Below are 18466 nucleotides of genomic sequence, written 5' to 3' on the forward strand. Positions count from 1 at the left end.
TATGCTAAAATGAAAGTTAAAATCATTCTGACATTTTATGGACTTAACATATCTCATGGAAATTTTCAACTCAATAGTTAGTCTGATGAAATTGAATGTATTATAAGAAAGTTATTAAGATAAGTGTTTAGTGAGATAGTGTATGGATGCAAACACTTGTATTGAGTATGTGGATTTTCCAAATTAATTCTATGGATAAGAAAAGACAATTGCTTCTGTCTGTTCATAAGTAGCGGCAATTAACATTTTAGGCTTAACTTTTAATTTTAAGTCGTGATGATTAAGAAAACGCATCATACCCTAGTTATTAATATACACCAATAATGGCTTCAATCACTTTGTTTAATGAAGATTTTTTTGAGATCTCACTCAACCATGATTATTATTTATTAATTTATGTAATGAAGCCTAATGATCCTTGCTTTCACTTTTGTTTCTCTAGAGCACTTGTGAATCTAATTGCATGCATGATGTGAAGTTAATTTTGAAAGACACAATTATAATGGGCTTTAATATATTAGCTTTAACCTTGATAGGCCCAATAATATTTGGTTGAGGGTTCTGAATTTTGTTGAAAGAATGAATAAGAAAGAAGAGCCTTGGATGTATAAATCATAAACAAAAAAAACTTGTATGAAAACGTATATACGTGGGGACAACCACTAAAATTTTGATAAAATAATCAAAATTTAATTCTAATTAAAATTTAGTCATAAATGATAGCACAAAAAACATAAATACAATTATCTCTAAATATAACATATTGTATATATCTTTATACAAGTTTTTATGCGTTTATGTTGGTAAATCTTTGACATCTTCACCTTCACGAAGATTTAGTGGATTTTAAGTTGGGCTGAAACCTGAAATTGGGTCTGGGTAGCTAAGGAATAATGATGCTCCTGTTACACAGAAAGTGGAAGATAATTGTGAAGTTACTATGATTAGTGGCATAATGCCTGTGCTACCGACAATGCCACAAAGTTTAGGATGGATGCTTCCTTGATTAAGGCTCCTTACATTATTTACAATAATTATTATTATTGTGTTCCATATTTTATGACCATTTATTGATATTAAATATTAAGGAATCTGAACCACTTGAACTATTTAAGAATGTAAACATTTGGTAGAGTTATTGGACATAAAGTGTAAGTACCAAGATTTATTTCCAAAATAGTAAAACATGTTTGTGCATCAAGTTAGTCATTAAAAAAATGATCATCAAAAAAGTCTATCAAAGTTTATCATGACCACCACATAGTGTAAATTTTAGACAATGAAAGATTTACATTGTTATCAATTTTTTTGTTTACCACGTATCCTTGCACCGGAGGCAATCCTGTTTGAGCTGAGAATATCTATAAGTATGTGAGACTAACTCTTTCAGCGTATATTTTTTCCATCCATAAGATTTGAATATAAAACTTTGTTTAAAAGGAATTAAACATGTACCACCTGAACCAACATATGTTGGTCATTTATTATCAATTAAGATTATAGAAGAACTACTATTTTAACTATTTTAAACTTTTGAATCTTTAGAGGATGAAATTGATGTTAGTGTTTAACAAAGTTAATCAATTTATGAGAAGAGAGAAAATTGGTCCATACCCATGGAGAAAGGGGAGTCTTATCTAGTAATGATTATCGAGTATCAACCTAGTGGTAGGAGGTGGAAATTGAGTATGTTCCCATTTAAGAAAATTGGTCCTTCTCCAACAATTTCCTTTGTTGGTACATTCCCAACTAGTAATCAAGCAAGTAGTCTTATAGTATTGGCTAGTGATAGGAGGTTGCAAGTGTAATTTCACAAATATGAAAAACTATCTAATTACCTAGTTACAAAATGAAAAATTCATAGTTTGATCTACTTCACGTATTATTTTTTTCATTTTCTTTCACTAAACTTTATTCCGGTTTATTTTTCCCCATTTTATTATGTCATGTCAAATGTAAGTGTGTTTGTGTAGTATCATATTAGTCATATTATATGTATAAAAAACTAAAATAAGTTATAAGTTGGCATCATTTGAGTGTCATATTTTGTAAAATCAAATATCATGGCTTAGTCTCCATCATTTAAAATTAGGACAAGGATCTGCTGTCCCGAATCCTGTCCCAGACCAATCCTATTATGTCTTAGTTAAAAAATAAAATATTCATAACTTTATCAATTTTACTTCATTATGATTGGTCAGGAACGTAGTTGGGGACATGGTTGAGGACAGCAGATCCCATCCTCAAAATTCACCATCAATGCGATATCACCAAACTCACTTATTCCCAAAGCAAGAGACCTTTTACTTTTCATTGTTGAAGAGATCAGACCTTATACTTGGAAAAATAGAAGAGTGTTGAATGTTTTATCTAGAGGAATTATTGCACGAGTTCGGTTTGAGTGCATTCTTAGTTTGTTTTGGTGTTTAAAATTTATTTAGTGAGCTTAACTATATTAATAACTGTCTATGAGATGTTAAATACTTAAATTTGTTAAATAGGTACGTAATCAAGAAAAATTATTAGATGATGACGTAATAGCATATCATTACATGCTTGTATAAATTTGTTTACAAAATGTGTGGAAACTAAAATTTTCAACAATACTCATATTTTCTTTAGATATATTATACACTTTTCATGTCATATGTTTTTATCTTTAATTTAAGAAATTACTTGATGATGTATAAATTTAGTATATTTTGACTAAAATATCACCATTTAATTTTTATTGATGCACGGAACAATAAATTTGTGAAAACTATCGTGAAGAGAGATATGAAGCGAAATTGGTGATAAAAAATGCGACATTTGAAAAGTATAAAAAGTATAAAGTTTCTAAATATCAAAGGACATGCAATAAACTGAAAATATCAAAATATGAAGAGATATTAATTAGAGAGATTAATAGATAATTTATTAAGCTTTTTTTTTTAATGCAAATAACAGTTAATGTTTCATATTTTCTTGTAGTTTGTGCATTGCCATTTAAATACCTCGAACTTTGCTAAGCAAGTGTAATCTATGCTTATATTGTTGTGTTAAATACTTAGTCTAAAATAATTTAATCTGCTCTAACATAAATGTAGAATATGATTCATATCAACAAAACAAAAAAAACTCTACCATAATGACAACATGGCAACCGACTACTCTTCGATTAATATTCATTTTTTAATTTAATAAACAAACTTATATGTATATATCGAATATTGTGAATATCAATAAAAGGAAGAAAATGATCTTTTGTCTTAGTGAGGTAGGAGTAATATATACCAATAGAGTAACCTTATCAGATATTAGTATTAATGAAATAAAAATAAGTGGAGAAAGCATAGTCGAAAAAATAAATCTGACTAAACTTCAAATTAGGTAAAAGTTGATATAGTAATATAAGAAATCACTGAATTCTCAAGGTTGATAGTTCAATTTTAGGAACGACACTAAAAACAATCACGAATTTCGAAAGAGATTAATTTCTTACCCAAAAAAAGTAAGACATACTTGATAGTACCAACAAAATCTAAGAGAACTATGATTATTTTTGACATCATAAAAAATAATTAGAATCATAACTAATCCTTTTTTGATATGTGATTGTGTCTGCCAAAATACATCATTTCTAAATCAAAACTTAGATTTTTAAGTTATCTGTGATTTAGTGTGGTCTACCATCAATAAATCCTTAGATTATTAAATATGAAAGAAAATGAAAATAGAATATTCTAAAACATATGATAGTTAATAGTAGCAATATAAGAGAAATTGTGACATGTTTATGTTAGGCACGTACTTGTCTTCATTCACGGTCCACCAAGATTGATCATTTTCAACTCCTTACATAAACAACCATCATCATTCAATTCATTATCATATATTATTATCTATCTACATCAAAATCTGCGTGGATCTTCAACTCTTTTCTATTTTTTCTTCTCTCTTTTTGGTGAAGGAAATAACGTAGAACTTCATTCTTCTTCTTATTCATCTTTCTCCCTTACTCTCATGCACTTATTTAGCATATGAGTTCAGGAAGAAACCATTGCATTGCATAGTATCTCTTTGTATTTTTATGTTTTGGATTTATGGAAAAGTCAACGGCTTCTTTGGGTGGTGTCATTGTTATTCTATGTTGTTGTTGTTGTTGTTTCATAAGCCATGTTACATGTGATGCATCAGATCATCGTTATAAAGAAGGAGATTCTGTTCCATTTTATGCCAACAAGGTGGGACCTTTTCATAATCCCAGGTTAGATTCTTAATCTCTGTCAAATTTAAATGTTTCAATCCAAATTCAAATCATGTTTTTGTGTGTTGTGTTATTCATGGGGTTGCTATTTAAGATTGGGATTTGATTCCAATGTTTTGTTCTGGATTTACATATGATGAAGATTTGATTCCCTCTTATTCATGTGGAATGCTTGTTCCCTTTTATGCATGGAATGATATCTATTAGGTAGATGAACAGAAAAATGAATGTGACTTTGAAAAAAAGGGTATTAAATTTCTTTGTTTCAATGTCAAATTCATAAAAAAAAACTGGACGTCATTTAATGAGATTTTCTTCAGAATCAAGTGGTTTTTCAAAGTATCCCTTTCTGATTTTTACCTCTACCATTTGAAGGCATGCCATTTTATTTGTTCCTTTTATGAAACTTTGAATTTTATCATGGCTAGGAAAAAAAGTTCATTTATTTTCTGCTGAAAAAGCTACTGAGTTCATGAATTTGCATCAAATAGTTCTCTAAATGACTCTATCATAAAAGTGGAGTTCAAAATAATCCAAAAACATTAACTTATCATGAATTTCTTTTGTGCTTCCCTTAATTTTCTTCTTTTCATGTTACAGTGAAACTTATAGATACTTTGATCTTCCATTTTGCTCACCAGGTTAGTTTGTCAGAGCCACTTTCCTTTTTTCATTTCCTATTTGGTTTCCTCTACCCCTTGTAATAAGAAAACCTTTGTCGGTTGTAGATAATGTGGAAGAAAAGAAAGAAGATCTTGGTGAAGTTTTGAATGGAGATCGATTAGTTGTTGCTCCTTACAAACTAGACTTCCTAATTGATACAGAAACTGAGAGTATCTGCAAAAAGAGGCTGACAAGAAAAGAGGTTGCTCAATTACGAGCCGCGGTGTTAAAGGACTACTTTTTCACAATGTACTATGATGACTTGCCCATTTGGGGCTTTCTTGGAAAATTTGACAGTGAAAACCAAGATGAAACAACTGCTACCAAAGTCTACCTTTTCAATCATCTTCATTTTGAGATCCTTTACAATAAGGATCGTATCATTGATGTTTTCATTCGAAACGATCCGAAAGGAGTTGTGGACCTGACAGAAGATAGAGAAGTAGATGTTGACTTCACATATTCTGCCAAATGGACTCCAACTGATATCACTTTTGATAAGAGGCTGGAGAAATATTCACAGACATCCTTACTTTTTAGTCACTTGGAAATCCATTGGTTTTCTATTTTTAACTCATGTGTCATTGTTCTCCTCTTGACTGGATTCCTTGCTACAATTCTCATGCACGTACTTAAGAACGATTTTGTCAAGTAAGAACTAAGAACCATTCTCATTTGCAGCTATTGTATAAACCGTTTAATTCATGGAACTTACGGTATCCATAATTTCGAACATGGCAGATTTACTCATGATGAGGAGGCAGTGGATGATGATGAAGAGAGTGGATGGAAGTATATCCATGGTGATGTGTTCAGGTACCCCAGATACAAGTCTTTGTTTGCAGCAGCACTTGGAACAGGCTCACAACTATTTACACTGTGAGTGACTTACTTTCTCAAGTCCATATCTTCTGAAAGAGTCTCCTGGTTAGAGTGCTAGACCTTGCATGGTTCAGCTCTTTTGTGACTGGTTATTTTTGTTTCTATTTTCAGTGCAATCCTCATCTTTATGCTTGCTCTAGTTGGTGTTTTCTATCCATACAACAGGGGAGCTATGTTTACTGCACTCGTTGTCATATATGCACTAACGTCTGGCGTTGCAGGTTACACTGCAGCTTCCTTCTATTACATGATTGAAGGGAAAAACTGGGTACATTCTCACTTTTTAGACCGTTTAGGCATTTACCATTGATTCTCCACTCTGATGCTTGTTTTCGTTACTTATCTTAGTTCAGTGCTCGATTCATACATTCGTTGTTTTTGAAATCGTGAGTAGCTCATGAAATTGATTGATTTGAAAATTCACAACTCTCTATATGCATCAAACAGATTCTTATTATAACAGATAAATATGCTGTCTGTGAATGTTTTTAACAAATATTATTATAAGTCATGTTTTTATTAACTTGTTATAATGTTAAACTATAGGGCCATAGTTTCTTCATCTGGTGTCTTTGCCTTAAACAATTGAAATTATGGAGCAGAAAGCACAAGACTAATTGAAGTATACTTACGAAGTGTTTGTTTGTTACTTGACAGGGAAGAAATTTGATATTGACAGGAAGCCTGTTCTCTGGACCTTTGTTTTTGACATTCTGCTTTCTCAATACTGTTGCACTTGCCTATAACTCCACTGCAGCACTTCCATTTGGAACAATTGTGGTTATTTTCCTTATATGGACTCTTGTAACCTCACCTTTACTAGTATTGGGTGGGATTGCTGGTAAGAATAGTCGACCCGAGTTTCAAGCTCCTTGTCGCACCACGAAGTATCCTAGGGAGATCCCTCAACTACCTTGGTATCGTAGGACTCTTGCTCAAATGGCTATGGCTGGTTTTTTGCCATTCAGTGCCATTTACATTGAACTGTACTACATATTTGCCAGCGTCTGGGGTCACCAGATTTACACCGTATACAGCATTCTGTTCATTGTCTTCATCATTCTTTTGATTGTCACTGCTTTCATCACTGTGGCATTGACATACTTTCAACTTGCTGCTGAGGATCATCAATGGTGGTGGAGGTATGTCTTATATAAGAGGAATTCTTGTGTAAAGTCTATCTATACAAATTGTCTTGAGTAAACCAATCAGCAATTACTAAATCATCACTTTATTACATAATTGCATAAAATCTGAGTTTATTTTAAATGTGTTGTTAGTCTAAAGCTTTTATACTTTCAACCACTCAAACATAACTATATGTGTAACTTCTAATAATATGAGTGATTGATTGATAGTATAAAAAGTCCTTATGATAACAATGTGGCAGTGCTAAATCCTAAATCTTTATGGCACACAAGTATGTTAGTCTACAAAACTTGTATAGACAAAGGTCAACACAAATTTCTCACATTATATTCAGTGCTCTTTATATTTTCCTTGTTTATCTATCAGAACTTAGGATCATTCCTATTTCTAACACCTAAATTTTGTTATGATATCAGGTCCTTCCTTTGTGGTGGATCAACAGGGTTGTTCATATATTGGTACTGCATGTTTTTCTATAATGCAAGATCAGATATGTATGGTTTCATGCAAACCTCTTTCTTTTTTGGCTACATGGCATGCATTTGCTATGGTTTCTTTCTCATGCTTGGAACTGTTGGTTTCCGAGCGTCTTTGATCTTCGTTCGTCACATGTATCGTTCTATCAAGTGTGAATAATAACCAGAAGTTCACTGGCACCAACCAGAGGCTGTATAATATACCTCTGCTGTTGTCATACAAAAATTTCCCCCCTATGCCCTCATTTCCTCATTGCTAATGGTCAAGTAAAGAATAGCAGGGGATTGTAAAGGCTTGAGGTTAATTGATGAAGATTTCAATCAGTGCTTCAGAAAGTATAGATTATAGAACATATATGGCAGTAGTATAACACAAGATTGATTTCTTGGAAATATAGAAGAAAAGCTTTTTACTTTACGTTCAAGCTTCACATAGTTATTAGGCTTCCAGCATTGTATTCAGGATTCAACTCTACACAATATCAAAATGAAGACCCTTTACCTCGTTACAACTTATCCCTTTATTTACTCATTCCATGTGTTTCATTTTTCTTTTGGGTAAGGTAAGTCCTTCAGGACAAGACCAAAATTAAGACAAAATAGGAAGTTAACTCTTAAAACATACATAGATTTGATATAGTAATACAAATATTATTATCATTAAATTTTGGAGCTGATCAAGACGGTTTAAACTTTTTAAGAAATTAATGGAAGCATGGTAATCTAGTCTCAAACTCCATAGAATGTGATAGTTGGTCTAAAATCTTAAAGTTACAAACCATGACATTAAATCTACATAAACAAATTAGTTTACAGTATCTTCTCAAAGATACAACAATGCATAAAGGAAGAAGAAGAATGAATAAGATCTTTTATTTATTAGTCAAAGAGAAAAATAGAGAAAGGAAATTGATTAGATCTTCTAAAGGGGAAGGCCCTTTATACTAAAGATAGAAAAGAAAGATAACAATCTAACTAACTTAACTATAAACTAACTAAAAATGGAAAGGGCCAAAGAATAAGAAATGGGCCAACAGAAAATAATAAGGCCCAAACAGAAAGGAAAGGAAGAAAGGAAAGAAAGAAAGAAGAAAAGAAGAAGGAAGAAGATAGCTTGGGAAGGAAGAAACCAAGATTCTAACACCCCCTCAAGTTGGACGGTGCAAATTGCGGAGGCCCAGCTTGCTGATAAAGTTGTGGAAAGCTTTAGGTGGCAGCAGTTTGGTGAATGCATCAGCAAGTTGCTCTGAGGTGGAGATAGGTATGAGATGAACAAGGCCCGTTGAATCTTCTCACGCATAACATGACAATCGATTTCTATGTGTTTAGTACGCTCATGAAAGACAGGATTGTGAGCGAGGTAAATTGTTTAGTACGCTCATGAAAGACAGTGTCCAAGACGTGCTTAACATGGTTGATTTCTGTGAGGTTGGTGCTAGTGAGGATAAGGTCATCAACATAGATGAGGATAACAGTGAAACTAGATGAAGAAGCTTTGGTAAATAGGGCTTGATCAACTTGTGAGTGAGTGTAGCCTATTGATATCAGTTTAGAGGAAAGGGTGGTATGTCATTCCCTACTGGCTTGCTTATGGTCATATAAGGATTTGTGGAGTTTGCAAACTAAGTTGGAATTAGGTTGAAGCAGGCATGGTGGAGGTGTCATGTAAACATCTTCATGGAGATTTCCATGGAGGAAGGCATTGTTGATGTCCAATTGCTCTAGGAACCATGACTTAGCTGCTGCAAGAGCCAATATGACATGGATAGTGGTGATTTTGACTACATGAGAGAATGTGTCAAAATAATCTACCCTTAAGTTGGTTGTACCCTTTGGCTACAAGCCTTGCTTTGTACCTTTCTAGTGTGCCATCAGAGTGATATTTAACTTTGTAAACCCATCTATAACCAATGGCTGATTTATCTTCTAGGAGGGGAACTAAGGACCATGTGTTGCTGAGAGTGAGAGCAGTGAGTTCCTGTTGCATAGCTTCTTGCTAACAAGGAAGATTGCAGGTTTGTTTATAAGATGAAGGCTCTGTGATAGAGGAGATGGCACATCAAAAATTCCTGTAATTCGAAGAAAAATTAGTATAGTCAATAACAGAATGCAAAGGATAAATGAGATTAGAGGTAGAAGTAGTGGTTGCAGGGATAGATTCTGCAAGATTACAATGATAGTCTTGAAGGTGTGTAGGTGGTCTTCTAGCTCTAAGGGAATGTCTTAAAGGAGTGTAGGGTAGTATAGGGGATAAGGGTGAATCAAGGATGTTGGCATTATCTGAAGGAATGAGGTCAGGTTCATGGTGTTGAGCAGTGGTGGATTGAAGGGCAATTCTACATAAGGATTGTTCAGGTTCTATGGTTGTAGCAGCAAAGGGAAATAAATTCTCATAGAAAAGGACATGTCTAGATATGAAGAGGTTGTGATTGTGTAAGTCGTATAAGATAAAGCCTTTAGTTCCCTCTTTATAACCAAGAAACACAGTTTTCTTGGATCTAGATTAAAATTTGGTCCTATGTGAAGTGATGGTATTAGCATAAGCTAAACATCCAAAGACCCTCATATGGTCAAGACAAGGATGTTTGTTAAATAGAAGTTGATAGGGAGCTTTATTGTGAAGAAGAGGAGTAAGGATTCGATTGATTAAATGCACAGCATGTTGAACAACAAAAATCCAAAGCTTATGAGGGATTTGGGACTGAAAGAATAAAGCTCTAGCAACATTAAGGATGTGTTGATGTTTTCTCTCAACAATCCTATTATGTTGAGGGGTTTCAACACAAGTTTTTTGGTGCAATATTCCCTTAGAAGCAAAGTAATCATGCATTAAGAACTCTATGTCATTATCACTTCTAAGGCTTTGCAATTTAGTGTTAAAATGAGTATTGATGTAAATCACAAAGTTGATTATATATTGTCTAGCTTCAGCTTTAGTCTTAAGCATAATGGTCCAAGTGAATCTAGTAAAATCATCCACCAAGGTAAGGAAAAATTTGTGGCCAAAAAGAGAGGGGACAACATAGGGACCCCATATATCAGCATGAAGCAATTGGAAAGGCTTAGTAGTTTCAGAAGTACTTGAAGAGAAATGAAGCTTCTTTTTCCTAGAATAATGACAAATGTCACAAGGCTTTGAAGACTTAAAATTCTTGATAAAACCAGGGTATTGTTTATTAATAACATGCATAACAGAGTCAGATATATGGCCTAGCCTTAAGTGCCATGGAACAGAGTCAATATTAACATTGTTTGAAAAAATAGATAAACTTGGTTTGAAAGCATAGTGTGTGTGCAAAATGAATAATCCTTGTTGAACCCTAGCTGAACCAATCATCTTCTTAGTATGGTTCTGCAAAATGAGACATTGGCTCTTAGTAAATATCAAGTAGCAATTTAGATCTTGAATCAGCTTATTGACAGAAATCAAATTAACATGAAATTGGGGAACACATAGGACATTGGTTAGAGTAAGGGTATCAGATATTTAACAGTTCCTGATATGGAAGTGGATATCCTGCTACCATTTGGAAAATTGATGATCATTGGTGTAATGGTGTCATATGTAAGGAATTGTTCAACATCATAAGTGATGTGATCTGTGGCTCCAGTATCAAGGAGCCACTGAATTTTTGCATTACCTGAGTCACAAAGTTGGGCTGCTGTATTGATGACAGAGTTTGTATTATTTGCACTATTGTTAACTTGATTTTGGTCAGATTTTGCTTGATGCAGCATGTCCAGCAGGTCTTGAACTTATTCTTGGGTGAAGGTGTAATTGTAGTTCTTTGTAGATGGAGTGATTCCTGCTGCTACATTAGTATCTTCAACTTTGCCCAATGGAAACCCCATAGTAGTGTTGGTTATTCTACTGGACCTATTAGATTAGAAGCCTGGAGGGTACCCATGTTTCCAGAAACATGTATCAATAGTATGGTTGATTCTTTGACAGTGGGTGCATAACCTATTAGTCTGAGATCTATCTATCCCATTGGTGGATCTACCAACTCTCCTCTACTGAAAGGGACACCTCTTCCTCTGGGATTTCCGAAATTTTTGGGTTGGTAATCCTATCTAGAGTTAGCTAACAGGATTTGGCCTTCTAATTCTGTATTGGACATGGCAATATTGTCAAACTGCTCCTCTTGTTGTATCAACAAGGAGAGCACTTTATTGATATTAGGAATTGGCTCTATTAACATAATTTGAGACCTTACTTGTGAAAAGTGGTCATTTAAGCCAGTTAAGAGCCTTATCACATAGTCTTGATCCCTATAGTCTTTCATTGATTCAACAACACCACAACTACATGGTGTGGGACATTTACAGGTTCTTGGTGGTCTAAAGTCATCAATTTCTTCCTATATGGATTTTAGTTGGGTAAAGAACTCAGAAATGGTTTGAGTTCCTTGATTCATATGGTAGAATTCTAACTGCAACTTGGCTATATGGAAAATATCACCTTTTGAATATCTATCCTTTAGATTTTTCCAAACTTGAGAAGCATTGTCAATCCATAGGATCGACTTGACTATGGATCCTTCTATTGAGTGTTGAATCCAAGAGAGCATCATGTTGTTGCACCTTACCCAGGGAATGTGAAGAGGATCATCTGGTGATGGCTTGGTTAGACTTCCATCGATAAATTTTATCTTGTTCTTTGATTCGATAGCCATCTTGAAAGCTCGAGCCCAAGCATGATAATTTTTTCCATTCAATAATGGAGTGACGAGAACAACGGCTGGGCTTTCATTGGAATGCAGGAAATATGGGTTTGAAGGATTTGTGTTGTGGTCTGCCATTGTTTTGTAGAACTCAGAGAAAAGAAAAGGAGGGATTTGTCTTGTTGCTTTATGCAGAGTGATAGATGAAAAGAGGAAGGAGAGGGAGGTTGGTAATCAGAGCAATTGTTGCTCTGGTACCATCTCAAAGATACAACAATGCATAAAGGAAAAAGAAGAATGAATAAGATCTTTTATTTATTAGTCAAAGAGAAAAACAAAGAAAGGAAATTGATTAGATCTTATAAAGGGGAAGGCTCTTTATACTAAAGATGGAAAGGAAAGATAACAACCTAACTAACTTAACTATAAACTAAATAAAAATGGAAAGGACCAAAGAATAAGAAATGGGCCAACAGAAAATAACAAGGCCCAAACAGAAGGGAAAGGAAGAAAGGAAAGAAAGAAAGAAGAAAAAAAGAAGGAAGAAGAAAGAAGAAGAAGATAGCTTGGGAAGGAAGAAACCAAGATTCTAACATATCTATATATAATGGTGATACAATCAATCTATAACTCATGTCAACTAAGAGAAAGTAAAAGGGAAAGATCCAATATGTTTTTATCAATGTTGGCGTCTCTTTCTAGGAATTCTTTCCATGTTGGCGTCTCTTTTGTTATCACCCAAATCACCATAGATATATCCATAAGTTTAGCTAGATTACTGGATGCAGAAGTCTTTCCCTCATCACTTTCACTACACTTCTATCTAACCCAAAACAACATTACAAGCAACCAAAAACACTATTACAGAAATTACAGAAACATAAAACTAATAAACCTCACTCAAACAACTGCATCAACATCTGGAGGAGGTGCCTCTTGTGGAAATGGTATCGTCGGCATTGTCCTCGATTGAGCTTGGGGGCTTATATTAGTGATAAATAATCAGCAACAATAATTTGTTATTTAGAACGTGTGTTTTGAATTAGTCTTGTTGTTCTTTAACTAATAGCATACTAGGTTGTTATGGAGATATTATACGAATCATTTGTTAGCATATATCTCTTCCTATTCAGTTGTGCTAAGCTTGTATATATATCACTTTGTAGTACAAAAAAGAAACACCATTCATTTATATGATATCAGATACCTTTTCGTTGATCCTACCTCTCTCACCACTTTCCATTTATCTTTCTCAGTTCAAGGGTGTTGTTCCCTCTCTCTCTAAAAGCATGATTGTGGAATCCAACTTGACATTCCCTAACCCCCCATGAACCAACAAAGCCCTTCTCATTTTTTACTCTGTTAGATGTCGTCAAACTGACACAATCCAAGTATATCAAGTGGCAGTTACAAATAGAAGCAATTCTCGATGGCCTTAATCTGTACAAATTCCTCAACAACTCTCATTCTGCATTGGCGGTCCTCATCACGAATAATGAGACACTACCTGTGAGCCAAGACAACCCAACGTACCTTACCTGGAAGCATCAAGATCGTCTAATCTATGGTGCTCTCCTTAGCATGCTCTCTGACTCTGTTGCGTCACTTGTTACCCAGACCAAAACCTACGATGCTCTCTGATCGACTCTCAAAGGCACTTTTCCCGTGCTTCTCGTGGGCACGTCAAATAACTCAAAGATCGCTTACGTTCCACAGTGAAAGGAACTTTATATGTTACGGAATTCATGAACAACATTAAGATTGTTGTTGATTTGCTTGCCTCAATCGGTCACCTTGTTCGCATCGAGGACGCTACTGATCATGTTCTTCGTGGTCTTGATGAAAGCTATAAGCATGTCATTGATGGTGTCAACGCCCGGGACAATCCCATTGCTTTCAATGAGCTCCATGAGAAACTCATCCACCATGAGCTTTACTTGAAGACCACTCACCCACTGATCATCGGTCCTGCAACGACACTCACTACTCAAGCTAAGTCCAACAGAGCCAAGATGAAGACGTTTTCACCATGGTCTTCTCCTCCAGCAACTACATCTTGGTTTGGGCCACTGCACCAACCCAACAGTCCACACATCGTTCAAGAGGTCTGAGGCCATATTTAGGCAAATTCCAATGGTGCAAAATTGTTGGGCATACATTGCCATAATGCCTAGTTTTCCACCAACTCCATCCCACCATCCACGTCCCGCAGAACCCACCCTGTTAGCCCAACAACTACACCATCCCGCAGGCTCACACCATGACCATGGGCCCTTCCGATCCTCATTACCTAGTTGGTAGTGGTGCTAGACACCATGTCACCACTGACCTCAACAACCTTATTGTCTACCACCCCTACACTGGTCTCGACTCGCTATTTATGGGCGACGATTCAGGTTTGCACATTTCTCACTCTAGTACTCTTAAGCTTAATGATATATCATTGCCTAATGTTCTATGTGTGCCTTCTATGAAACAAAATGTGCTCTTTGTTTCCATATTAACCAAAGAAACCAATTCTGCCCTTGTTTTCTTACCTAATTCCTTTGTTATGAAGGATCTCAAAACAGGTCACACGAAGCTTAATAAATCAAGAACCATCTTTAGCTTAATAAATCAACAATTTTTTTACCCGTTTCCTTTCTTACCTGATTCCTTTGGCCCTCGTCCTCTTCGTTCGTCAATCATCTTCTGCTCAATAAATCAGCAGGCTGACACCACAAGTTGGGTCATCCCTCCTCTTCAACTTTGAGCTTTATTCTACGTCAATTTTCCTTAGGTTCTTTGCAGTTTAAACAATCAGATTGCCCATCTTGTCAAATAAGCAAAAGTCACAAACTCCCTTTCCATGAATCATCCCTTATATCATGTTTTCCATTAGAAATTATATTTTCCGATGTATGGACTTCTCCAGTTTTATCTAATGATGGCCTCAAATATTATTGTATATTTGTTGATCACTTTACTTCTTATATTTGGCTCTATCCAATGCGCAATAAATCTGATGTTCAGTCCATTTTTCCTAAATTTAAATCACTTGTTGAAAATTACTTCAAAAACAATATAAAAATCCTTTACATCGACAATGGCGGGGAGTACATTGGCTTATGATCGTTTCAGTGTGATCATGGTATAAGCCACAAAACAACCCCACCTCATACACCCAAACATAATGGCATTGTCGAGAGACGAAACCGTCATATTGCTGAAATTGGTCTCTCTCTCTTAACGTACTTTGGTGTACCCCTCAAATATTGGCCTTATGCAATGACAACCGCTCCATATCTCATAAATCGCCTCCCCACTCCCATACTTGCCTATCAATCACCCTTTTTCAAACTCCTAAACACAACCCCCGAATTATCATAAGCTTAAGAGTGTTGGATGTTTGTGATTTCCTTAGCTTAAACCATATACAAATCATAAAGCTTGCCTAGTGGCAAAAGGATTTCACCAACGAGCTGGATGGGATTTCGTGAAACATTTAGTCCTGTAGTCAAGCTTGTGACGGTGCGAGTTATTCTCACTCTTGTTGTTAATCGTGGTTGGTCTCTTCAACAAGTCGACATCAACAATGATTTCTTATAGGGTTCTCTTTCTGAGAAAGTCTTCCTAAGTCAGCCGCTAGGGTTTGTTGATAAGGCACATCTCACCCATGTTTGGCGTCTCCGCAAAGCATTGTATGGACTTAAACAGGCACCACGTGCCTGGTATAATGAGCTTTATACTTTCCTACTATCAATATGCTTTATGAACTCGATTGTTGATGCCTCTTTATTTATTTTTCGACATGGAATAACCACATTATACTTGTTAGTCTATGTTGATGATATTATTGTCACAGGCAGCTCCCCTGATGCAGTCTCCGCACTCATTTCCCGGCTTGTTGCTAAGTTCTCTTTAAAAGACTTGGGCATCCTTAATTATTTCCTTCGCGTTGAGGTCTTAAAGTCTCCTGATGGTCTGTTCCTTACACAAAGAAAGTATGTACAAGACTTGCTTGTTCAGGCTGGTATGGCTGACACCAAACCTACATCAACCCCACTTTGTGCCTCTGTTCCTCTTGTTCATGCTAGTGGCACCCCATTACCTTCACCTACTGAATACCGTTAACTTGTAGGGAGTCTCCAGTATCTTAGTATAACCCGACCAGACGTTGCTTTTGCTGCCAATAAATTATATCAATTCATGCAAACTCCGACGATGATGCACTGGTCTGCTCTCAAGCGAGTCCTTCATTATTTGGCTGGGATGACAACTCATGGCATTCATATATCTTCCTTCTCTCCCTTGGTTTTATGATTATATATATATTAATATTAAACTAAAACTCTACTCTCGATATTGACAACTATTAGATGCTACTTATTATAAGCCACCAGTACACTGTTTTTGCATATGAGAATGACATTTTGTATCCGAGCTTCTTTAATCTTCGTTCGTCACATGTATCGTTCTATCATGTGTGAATAATAACCAGAAGCTCACTAGCAACAACATAATAACCTATGTTGTTATCATACAGAAATTACTCCACTTATGTGCCCTCATTTCCTCATTGCTAATGGCCAAGAAAGTTAAGATTATATAGAACATATATGGAAGTAGTAATAACACAAGATTGATTACTTGGAAATATAGAAGAAAAGCTTTTTGCTTTATGTTCAAGCTTCAGATAGTTATTGTATACGGAATTCAACTCTACACAGTATCAAAATGAAGACCGTTTACCTCTTTACAACTTATCCTTTTATTTACTTATTCTTAAAACATACATATATTTGATATACTACTCTGAAAAGAAATAGAGAATAGTAAAAATTAAACCGGTGGTGGAAAATGAAAGTGTCATGCAAGGCTTACTTAAAATGAGCACAATATGATCACAAAGCAAAATACAAACAATATTATCATTAAATTTTGGAGCTGATCAAGACGGTTTAAACTTTTTAACAAATCAATGGAAGCATGGTAGTCTCAAACTCCATAGAATATGATAGTTGGTCTAAAATCTTAAAGTTACAAACCATGACATTAAATCTACATAAACAAACTAGTTTACAGTATCTATATATAATAGTGATACAATCAATCTATAACTCATGTCAACTAAGAGAAAATAAAAGGGAAAGATCCAATATGTCTTTATCAACAGTTATTCAAGTCTGATGCAAGCATTCCATGACATCTCTCAATATTTCCAAGTAGAACCACCAAGTCTAATAACCTCTTCGCCTCCATTATCTCTTCTAGGAATTCTTTCCATGTTGGCATCTCTTTTATTATCACCTAAATCACCATAGATATCCTTAAGTTTAGCTAGATTATTACTGGACGCAGAAGTCTTATTTGCATCTCTCATAGGACTAGAGTGTGATTCAAGCCGCGTGGTGCCAACTAGCAGGCTTTGGCTTCTACTCCTGCTCCTACTTCTACTCCTACTGTGACGGTGCCTACTACCATTCCCATCATAATCTCTACTGCTTTCTCTCTCTCTAAACTTAGACCTCCTATCATAATCCGAACTTCGCTCTCTCTCCCTTTCCAGCTCCCTATCCCTCCTGATTCTGTCTCTGTCATGATCTCTACCCTGATCCCTGTATCTTTCACGGTCTCGCTCTTGGCCCCGGTCCCTGTTTCTATCACGGTCATGATGCCTGTCCCTATCACGGTCATGGTATATGTCCCTTTCATGGCCCCGATCCCTGTCCCCTTCACGGTCCTGACCTCTATCCCTGGACCATGACCGGTCTCGATCCCTATCCCTATCAGGATATTCACGGCTTTGGCTGCAGCGACTATTTGGAGATCTTCTTGTGTCATCAATGCCATTTCTTTCATGAGGAGGTGGAGGTAAATTACGGCGGATAGGTGAAGAGTCCCTCGTAGAGGCACGATGTGGAGCCCTCTGACCAAAAGAGACCGAAAGGGCAGCTTTCACAGACGGTGGTCGGCGGGCCGTGTCATCAGAACCATGGCGGGTGGTTTCCCCTGTAGTACCACAATGTGCAGTGGGGAGCTTCAACTTTTCAAGATTAGACACAACCTGCCGCAGTACAGGAATAGGGATGCGAGGAAAGAGTGTGTCAAAGTAATACTGCAACAAATGAAAAGACTCGTCAATTTGCTTCCTTAAAGTTAAATTATCTGGGATCAAAGGAGTGTAATAAAAATTTGGGGAAAGTAGACTTCAAGTATGTCAATGGTAAAGGCATGTCATGTATCATGCATAAAGTATCGAAAATCATAAAACGACAATTAGCTCACAAAAATGACAACTGCCAAGAAGTAGTAACTCTTTAACCCGAAGAAACCGTAAGAATTAAATATATATGTAATTATGTGTGTGTGTATATATACATATATATATACATATATATATA

At 35.6% G+C, this 18466-nt stretch overlaps 3 protein-coding genes across 9 annotated transcripts in view; 1 reads left to right on the top strand and 2 right to left on the bottom strand.

Moving 5' to 3' along the window:
• On the top strand, positions 3879-7938 carry LOC109339639 (transmembrane 9 superfamily member 3-like). Its single transcript, XM_019577112.1, has 7 exons — positions 3879-4249; positions 4850-4890; positions 4978-5563; positions 5654-5791; positions 5906-6062; positions 6452-6936; positions 7360-7938. The coding sequence occupies exons 1-7, from the start codon at positions 4086-4088 to the stop codon at positions 7577-7579; spliced, it is 1791 nt and encodes a 596-aa protein (XP_019432657.1). The 5' UTR covers positions 3879-4085; the 3' UTR covers positions 7580-7938.
• LOC109328275 lies at positions 9358-12221 on the bottom strand. Its single transcript, XM_019561672.1, has 2 exons — positions 11882-12221; positions 9358-9488 (listed from the first exon to the last, which is right to left on the bottom strand). Exons 1-2 carry the CDS (start codon positions 12219-12221, stop codon positions 9358-9360), a joined length of 471 nt encoding a protein of 156 aa, XP_019417217.1.
• The window catches only part of LOC109339657 (pre-mRNA-splicing factor 38B-like), an 11966-nt gene continuing 6197 nt past the window's right edge, over positions 12698-18466 (bottom strand). For 2 of the 7 annotated variants that reach the window (XM_019577132.1, XM_019577176.1), the window contains one exon: positions 16980-18180. In XM_019577132.1, coding sequence (XP_019432677.1) covers positions 17275-18180 — 906 coding nt within the window. In that variant the 3' untranslated portion in view covers positions 16980-17274. Of the gene's footprint in view, positions 12724-16979; positions 18181-18466 lie in introns of those variants that run through there. The other 5 variants (XM_019577151.1, XM_019577159.1, XM_019577147.1 and 2 more) reach the window with 4 other exon arrangements.

The sequence above is a fragment of the Lupinus angustifolius genome, chromosome LG02, assembly GCF_001865875.1.
Source record: "Lupinus angustifolius cultivar Tanjil chromosome LG02, LupAngTanjil_v1.0, whole genome shotgun sequence".
NCBI lineage: Eukaryota > Viridiplantae > Streptophyta > Magnoliopsida > Fabales > Fabaceae > Lupinus > Lupinus angustifolius.